The sequence below is a fragment of the Onthophagus taurus genome, chromosome 8 (genome assembly GCF_036711975.1).
Source record: "Onthophagus taurus isolate NC chromosome 8, IU_Otau_3.0, whole genome shotgun sequence".
NCBI lineage: Eukaryota > Metazoa > Arthropoda > Insecta > Coleoptera > Scarabaeidae > Onthophagus > Onthophagus taurus.
This window is the reverse complement of record NC_091973.1, coordinates 5,131,649-5,141,207: the sequence shown is the minus strand read 5'-3', so window position 1 is coordinate 5,141,207 and position 9,559 is coordinate 5,131,649. Positions and strand designations below refer to the sequence as shown.

Sequence of the window (9,559 nt, the reverse complement as noted above, 5' to 3'; positions counted from 1 at the left end):
TAATTTTATAACAATTTTATTTCACATATTATCTAAGTATAGTGAAATCGAGTACATAAAACGTAAATGAACGTTTCCTTGTTTCAAAACGTTCGTTATTGCTCTTAACTGAATAATGTTTATACCGTTTAATATATTTTAACTATGACATGAAGCACAGTTCCTCTTACATTTATTGTATTGTTTTTTACAGCAATTTGAAGCACATCGGGGTTTTCCAAGCTATTGTAAAGTGGTTTCGACTAGACTAGACGATCGTTTATTACTTTTTTTTTTTTTTTGGCTAAGTCAACCCTCGACTGGATTTCTCTTAATTATCGTTAAGATCGTTAAAACTAATTACCCTATTAATTCTTTGAACTGAACGCCCCTAAAATGTACAATTTGGTGTTACATTGAGTAACATATTTTTTTTATTTTTTATCTCGTGGTACAACTAAACGCCGTTTACAGCACAACACATGCACGAGAGAACCAAAAAAAATGGATAAAGCAAAAATCGTGGACGGGTTTCACCTACGAAGCAATTGATACATTTTTTTAATTTTTTTAATACACTACTTAGAGTTGTTTTATTCTGTTTTAAGACATTCATATTAATCGTCTCAAAATGAATAACGCAACTTTACTTAAATTGGTAAACAGCTTAGAAACGACGAAACAGTTACGTTGTAAGTACGTTATAGAAGCTCTCTAATTCATCACGCTCGATAACAAAACGACTATAAAACATTTTTTTTTTGTAAAAATATTTCGCTATCAAAAGGGATTTTTATTATAATATTTTACATCATTCACAGGTTCAAACGTGCTTGCGTACTATACTCCTCCTTTATTTTTTATATAACAATTAAGCATATAGTGTTTATTTAACAACGTGTCCTATCGTGTGCGGCCTACCAATGTGTTTCGGTCCAGTTTCTGTATGTTTGTGTGTACGTGTATGTTTGTGTAATCGTGTCTCGATTTATTTATTACAATTAGCTTCCTTAAACGACATTTCATCGTTTATTTATTCGAATATGTAGTATGTAGTATATTCAATAAAAAAAATAAACAATTTTTTTTTTAATTTGTGTGAACTTTAATTTGGATTTATTGACGACCAAAACTTTCCACGCGTTAACTTTGTACGTCCCAATGGAAATGGAAAATACGATTAATTTTCAAATTTTTTTTGTTGAATATACTTTATTTAAGTTCATTTTCTCATCGTAAAACGCTAATAACCACTATGTTTCTTCATTTTTATTTTTTTAACTTATCTGTATGAACGATATGTCGTGAGTCAGTCGTTTATTTTATTTTATTTTGGATTTCAACGTAAACGATAATTATCGTTTAAATTATCGTCAAACTATGATAATCCTTCAAAACATCTTTCTAATCGATGTTTTAAAGGATTATTTTTTAAAATAATATTGAATTTAAAGCTATTATGATATGCATATTCTTATTACGTATGCCTAGACAATCTTTCTTTGCCTCGTCGATCGTATGTTGATCTCATCTAGTCTTTGCGTTACAAAGTGAATAGAACGAGAGTTACTTTTCGATTAAGCTCATTCTTAAGTGTAACACCACATATATATTTTTGTTATTTTTGAAGATGGTTCGTATACGAAATGAAAGACTGTCAGATCAACATCGGAAACGCCTATATATATTTTTTTCGTTTTAAAAAATAAGTTTAGATGTCACGGCATTCGGAGTTATTCGGTGTAGCATAACTCTGGGAAGACATTTTTAGATTGTACATGATCTCGAATGCGAAAGGACCTAACTTTTTATTAATAAATTATTAAATAAATTAAATAATTAAAATTAAGAAGAAAGGTTTAGAAGGAAAACGTCGTCTCGTGAGTTTGGACAGATATGAGCTGAGCAACGTTTACGGTACTCACTACAGCATATACATATCTAACTATCCTCTACAACGTTTTTTTAATCGTTAGTTATCATTAACAACAGTCAACATATATATGATATGTACATGGTTTTGTTTTTTTGTCAGAAATACGTTTATTTCGTTTAATTCTTTTATAATTTTTTTTTAATTCTCTTTTTTTTCAATTAATTCATTGTAAAACGATATGTATTTAATTGTGCTTACACGTACAGCATTTTTACAGTCTTTTGTGTCACGAAACGCCTCGCAAGTTTCTATAAGTCGTGAATGCGACCCCAATTAATATGAGGCAGCTTAGTTGTGGTCGCGTAGACGCCTTGGAGACGGGCTCCACTTGAACGATTTCTACCTCCGCCATTTTAAATATCGACAATAAGAGATGAGAGATGAAGTCCGGATTCCTCGAATTTATCCGATCTCCGATCGTCTCCATCAGCTCCGCGCACTCTTCCTTCTCCTTTGTTAGACTGTCAGACGGCGACAACATGGCGTAATCAACTTGCTCGTTCAGCTTGCCCACGATGATGACATTTTCTCGCGTCGTATTGAAGAGTTCCAAGTTGCACAGCGTCTGAAAGGGTCAGTCCTATAGCGGGGAGTTTGCAAAAGTTGTGAAGTTTATAATTTAAGAACCTGCCTCGACAGAAATAAATCGGAGTAGTTTCGAAAATCACAAATAAACGAAAATAAAGTCAAATAAATAAATCGTAATACTTATTTAAAAAGGATTGTAAATAAAATTTAAAACTGACGTAAACACAAACTAATAGAAAGCAAATAAATGAAAAGTAAATAAAAACTGGTACTCGCGATAAGGAAAAGTTTAAAACTATATGACATTTCGGGGTAAAATATTCAAATTTTAGTAAATATGCAAATTGACACGACGACATACCTTTGCTTAAATATTAACAGCTTTGATTAGCTATTCCCTATCCAGAGTTAAAAGCAACAGCCGCGCCCGTACAAGCGTTAGAGCTGGGCGCAGAAATTTGTTGCTATTATAAAATTGCTAAGAGACCCAGAATCCGATGCCCGAAATGTCAGGATTACAATATGAAGAGCGAGAGCGACCGCCTCCGGGGCAACCCTGACGGAAGGAAATTCAAAATTTCGACCGGAGGGAAAAATTTAATTAGTTGATTGTTTCAATTTAACTTGGATATACAAAACTGAGGAAACTTCCATACTGCCCTCCCGTTAAACGCGTTATGCCAAATTTGCCCCATTTAACATTTAGAACCTCCCAACTCAAGTGCAACGCAATTTTCCAACCCGTTATTGTACCACTTTCATAATAATATCATTTTCTAAATACTCATTTTTTTATATAAGGAATTAAAAATTAAAAATATACATATTAATCATCAATTATGAATAGTACTGCTGCGATTATGAGTGGCCTTCAAATTCCAATTCAAAATTTAATCGTCTTTTATTATGAATCATATCGGAAATGTTATAACCTTTTTAATGTTCCCAACTCAAGTGTGAAGGAATTTTCCTTTCCAATTTTCATATTTGGTAATCCCCATATTTTATTATTATATATTAAATATGTTATTACATTATACATTCTCTCAGATTTTGAAATTAAATTTTATTAATTAAATTAGATTTTTTTAAGGTTTAGGTCTTAGGATTTTTTTTTATCCTAAGGAAATTTTTTTATACAGTTTTGTCAATATTTCTATTTATTAAATATCAAATTAACTTTTTAGATTAGAATCCTTCCCAAGGATTCCCAAGGATTAGAATAGATTAGAATCCCATCATCAGCGACAAACTGTTAAAAAATATAAACCATTTCAATAAAACAATATATATATATATAAAATATATACAGGGTTGAAATTTTATTAGAAAAATCGCTTCAGAATAATGCATCCTTCAACCGTATAATGCTGTGATGCGAAAGATACGGGACAGCCTGTATATACATATAAGAAAAATAAAGAAGAAAGAGAAAACATACTGTCAGGAACCGTGGGAAAATGTTCAATCCCATAAAAAACATTAATTTTCTAAAGGTACTATTTTAAAAATCTTTAAATCGATAAGATATAGTAAAAATATAATGTAGTAATACAAAAATATATAAAAATATGTAAAAATTTATAAAAATTTATAAAAATATATAAAAATATATAAAAATATATAAAAATATATAAAAATATATAAAAATATATAAAAATATATAAAAATATATAAAAATATATAAAAATATATAAAAATATATAAAAATATATAAAAATATATAAAAATATATAAAAATATATAAAAATATATAAAAATATATAAAAATATATAAAAATATATATACACATATAAGAAAAATAAAGAAAAAAAGAGAAAACTTACTGTCAGGAACCGTGGGAAAATGTTCAATCCCATTAAAAAAACTTAATTTTCTGAAGGTACTATTTTAAAAAATCTTCAAATCGATAAGATATAGTAAAAATATAATGTAGTAATTCAAAAACATATAAAAATATGTAAAAATTTATAAAAATTTATAAAAATTTATAAAAATTTATAAAAATTTATAAAAATTTATAAAAATTTATAAAAATTTATAAAAATTTATAAAAATTTATAAAAATTTATAAAAATTTATAAAAATTTATAAAAATTTATAAAAATATATATATACATATAAGAAAAATAAAGAAAAAAGAGAAAACTTACTGTCAGGAACCGTGGGAAAATGTTCAATTCCATTAAAAAAACTTAATTTTCTGAAGATACTATTTTAAAAAATCTTCAAATCGATAAGATATAGTAAAAATATAATGTAGTAATTCAAAAATATATAAAACTATGTAAAACTTTATAAAAATATATAAAAATATATATACACATATAAGAAAAATAAAGAAAAAAGAGAAAACTTACTGTCAGAAACCGTGGGAAAATGTTCAATCCCATTAAAAAAACTTAATTTTCTGAAGGTACTGTTTTAAAAAATCTTCAAATCGATAAGATATAGCAAAAATTTAATGTAGTAATTCAAAAATATATAAAAATATGTAAAAATTTATAAAAATATATAAAAATATATATACACATATAAGAAAAATAAAGAAAAAAGAGAAAACTTACTCTCAGGAACCGTGGGAAAATGTTCAATCCCAATAAAAAAAACTTAATTTTCTGAAGGTACTGTTTTAAAAAATCTTCAAATCGATAAGATATAGTAAAAATATAATGTAGTAATTCAAAAATATATAAAAATATGTAAAAATTTATAAAAATATATATACACATATAAGAAAAATAAAGAAAAAAGAGAAAACTTATTGTCAGGAACCGTGGGAAAATGTTCAATCCCATTAAAAAAACTTAATTTTCTGAAGGTACTATTTTAAAAAATCTTCAAATCGATAAGATATAGTCAAAATATAATATAGTAATACAAAAATATATAAAAGTATGTATATACATATAAGAAAAATATAGAAAAAAGAGAAAACATACTGTCAGGAACCGTGGGAAAATGTTCAATCCCATTAAAAACCATTAATTTTCTGAAGGTACTATTTTAAAAAATCTTCAAATCGATAAGATATAGTAAAAATATAATATAGTAATACAAAAATATATAAAAATATATAAAAGTATATAAAAATATATAAAAAAATATAAAAATATATAAAAACTTGCTGTCAGGAACCGTGGGAAAATGTTCATTCCCATTAACAAACATTAATTTTCTGAAGGTACTATTTTTTAAAAATCTTCAAATCGATAAACAAAAGTTAAAAATTTTATAAAGGTAAAAACTAATGGCGTCATCAACCACGTTAAAAAAAGTAAATATATAAATTAGTAAAAGATGATCTGAGGAATTAAATTTGATTAAAACTAAAAAATTAAAGTAATTTACCTATGAAAAAAGATTCATTAAATTAAGAAAAAGAACTTATAATATCTATGAATAATAATGTCAATCAATAATAAGAATTTTGTTGTTTATTCTTCTCCCAAGATCACACTACAGTTTTATTACTGTATTATATTTTTATTATATTTTACCGATTTGAAGATTTCTTAAAATAGTACAACATAATCTTCGTTCAGAAAATTAATACTTTTTAATTGGATTGGACACTTTCCCACAGTTCCTAACAGTAAGTTTATAATAACCGCACGGGAACTGTTTAAAGTTATCCGCTATTATCCAATAGCGGACGACTTTGATTCACCGAAAAAGTTTATTTCTCTTTCCGTGTCGAATCTATTGGTGAGTATACGTGGGAAACGAGTTATGAACCTGAGTCTGATTTACGATCTGCTATTGGTCGTTTTTAAACAGTTCCCGTGCGGTTATTATAAACATTTCGAACAAATTTTATTAGAAAAATCGCTTCAGAATAATGTATCCTTTAACCATATATATAGGGCATCCTGTATATATATTTTTATCTACGTTCTCTTGAGATGTAGATTGTTAGTAATATGGAAAATTTTTGAATTTTTTGATTTATAAAAATGCTTTTTAAATTGTTGAATGTTTGATAATCATTTGTAAATTTATTTTTTTGATTTTATTCTTTAACACGTTCATTGCCAAGCTAAAAATTGAAGTTTCGTGTGGTGGCCAAGTCGTCTTTTTTTCATAGTTTTTTTTCCATATGATATCGCGATATCGCGCCGTTTGGTGAGAACTCGCATCGCGCGATATCGCGTGTCTGGCAATGAACGTGTTAATGAGTGTGTTAATTGATTTTTTTATATATATTGAAGTGATTTCTATTTTTTAACAGCTTGTCGCTGATGAGATTTTAATCCCGAAATATGTACGACTGAAAATTTTTTAAATAAAGTTGGTAAGTGAGAAGTTACTTTGATATTTTCTATTTATCACTTGCATTGACTTTGATTTTTATGAAAATGTGTGAATTTAGGATGGAGATTATGAAGTGCTCTGAATAATATTACAACCTAACCTAAAGCAACATATTTCAACCCAACCCAAGCCGATTCAACCTAACCTAAACCGAGGTCTCTTGTGGTCACGTCCTGTAATGTGTGTTGTCTAATCAGGTATAACTTGGCTGCAAGCAACCTCGGCGCTAGAATCGTCTAAAGCTGATGCTTTTGTGTTAATATATCAAATCTAGCGCCTCGCCCGCAAGCGACCTTGAGGCGGTTTGAGGCGAAATCATTTCATATATGTATATCTTGGTAAAGATACACAATTTAGTATTTTAGGCATCTTTAGGTTTATATTTATATTTAATTATTTATTAATTAGGTTTATATTATTTATTAATTATTAAAACAGAACTCCAAAATAAAATAAATAGATTATTGAGTATGTAAAATTTCTAATTACAAATATTTTAACTAAATATATAAAGGAAGTGAAAGAAAAGCAAAATCGGATAATGTAAAAAAAAAACAAATAAATCGCATTTTTTTTTGAGGGTATAATTTTAATGCAGGAATTCATTTTCCGGTTTACCCCTATGCGAAAATAATTGTATATTTTGGTTAAAAATACATTTATCGAATTGAAATATAATAATTATTTTGCGGACAGAGGTATTTTATTGAAATATATTTGAAATCAAGGCGCTTACCCCGTTAACTGCTTCCTGTTTAATGAAATCTTGTAATACGTGAACGATATTTTGAACGGTAACTCGGGTATGATTTTTATTTAGTTCTCTTTCATCCACTTCGCTGTAACCCAAAAAAAGGTAGACTCCTTGTGGAAGGCTGTAGTCAGTCGGTAAGGGTTTCATACAGATGAAATGGCCCGAGTAACAGAGGCAACGACCCCTGTAGGCTTGATAGGCCGGAGCTGCATGGTTGTAGAACGCGAATTCGGTCTTACAGGGCATCCTATCTATGCATATCGTCTTGCACGATAATTTCTCTCCGATTTCGCATTCGCACACGTCCGAACATTCGTACTCGTCAGCGTGGTAAATCTAGAAACGGAGTCCAAAGTTGAGTTTTAATAAGGAACTACAGACGACGGTACAAAATTTGAATGTATCAAGTATGACTCATGAATGTAAATTAAGTTATGCAAAGTGTGGTGCAGCCGAATTTTTTCGGTGCGTCTCAATTTTTTTCCCCACGAAGTCGAAGTTTGTCAAACCGGTGCATATTGAACGAAAATTTCTGCTGATATATGCGGGCACGTGTCATACTCGATAAGGTCTAATTTTGTATGTCATCAGTAGAACGCAAGCGTCTCTACAATCCCCTTTAAATTAAACTCATAACAAAGAAGACTGTTTCCATGTTTGGAAATATCTACATATAGATTTAGATATAGTTCAGTGTCTTTAGGTACAAACACGTCTCTAATTGGACGTTGTTGCCTCTTATCAAACCTTTAGGAATGACGTGACACGTACGGTTAGCGTTCAAACGATCTATACCAATTACTTACTGCGAACGAAGTAAAATTATTATGGAATTATGGAAATTGGTCTGTATGGAGTACTACTCGAATGTAGTTTGTATTTGCACGAAATTAATAAACTACACTGAAACCTTTGATTAATCGAGATTGCAAAAATTTTGATCTGACTGCACAATTAACGTCTGGAACGTGCTTAATAAAAGTTTCCGGTTGTAAGATCGTAATATTATTTTGAAGTTGAAAAGGTTTGTTTTCTGTTTTACAGAATGACGGACTAAGTGAACTTAATTAAAATTTCCAAGAAACGAAACGTGTTATTCGCACGCGTTACAGATTGGAGTTTATTGGAATTAATGTTATTTATAAAAGTTTTTTTTGAGAAATAAATGTTGAACATGGCGCGAAATATTTGATTAGTAAGTTCAGTAAATAAAAAAAAGCCGGGTTGTAAAAACACCAACAAAAAACGTAAAGTTCAGTAGAATTTGGTGGGAACGTTTGAACTGAATTTTGGCGAGCCATTTAGGAGTCAGTTGTACACGTAAAATAATCGATCCAATGTTCTATTTTAAGCCACTGCCAACGAGAAAGGCAAACAAGTTCCAAAAGTTTAATTTATTAAAATAAAAGGACATTAATAGTTTCACAGCTTATAATTCGAAATTAGTTTCTAATAAATTAACCATAAAAAATATTTATTTTAGAAAGGATTGCAAAAAATACTTCATTATGTAAATAGGTTCTTTCCCCGACCGTTCAGAAAATGGTACATCAGCATTATCGTGGTCCAATATATCATCTGCCACCACCATATGGACTTAAGACGCTCGTTGAATCTATTTAACTATGCAAAATTTAATATCATAGATAAACTTGTCCCAGAGAAGTTGAAAAGATGATGCACGGGTCATTTAAAATCCTTTTAAAGCCATTCAAGTTAACGCATTTAACTTACTCGTTTAAAGCTGCCTTCTTTGATGTATTGATCGGGAAATTGTGGCCTTTGAACCACGCAAAACTCTGTAAAAAAAGAAAAGAAAAGATAAATTACAGAATTGGTTTAAAACGCACTAAGCGGCTTGGGTCTGAATTACTACGTCGTCGTTGTAATAAAGTCGCAGTCGAACCTTGGGACGAATAACAGAAAACGCTTTTACTGAGATTAAACGCATCGACGCGAAAGTTCATAAGTCGTTCATTGATTTTCATCATGCCGATTGGTCGAAACCATGTTTTTAATTGTTTGAAGTTTGACGCAAATGTGGTTT

At 29.1% G+C, this 9,559-nt stretch overlaps 1 protein-coding gene across 5 annotated transcripts in view; it reads right to left on the bottom strand.

The window, feature by feature from the left end:
* LOC111425235 (Glial cell line-derived neurotrophic family receptor-like) overlaps window positions 1-9,559 on the bottom strand; it is a 109,966-nt gene continuing 100,407 nt past the window's right edge. For all 5 annotated transcript variants that reach the window (XM_023059143.2, XM_023059141.2, XM_023059146.2 and 2 more), the window contains 3 exons: window positions 9,247-9,311; window positions 7,495-7,848; window positions 1-2,480 (listed from right to left, as the gene is read on the bottom strand). In XM_023059143.2, coding sequence (XP_022914911.1) covers window positions 2,142-2,480; window positions 7,495-7,848; window positions 9,247-9,311 — 758 coding nt within the window. In that variant the 3' untranslated portion in view covers window positions 1-2,141. The remainder of the gene's footprint in view (window positions 2,481-7,494; window positions 7,849-9,246; window positions 9,312-9,559) is intronic.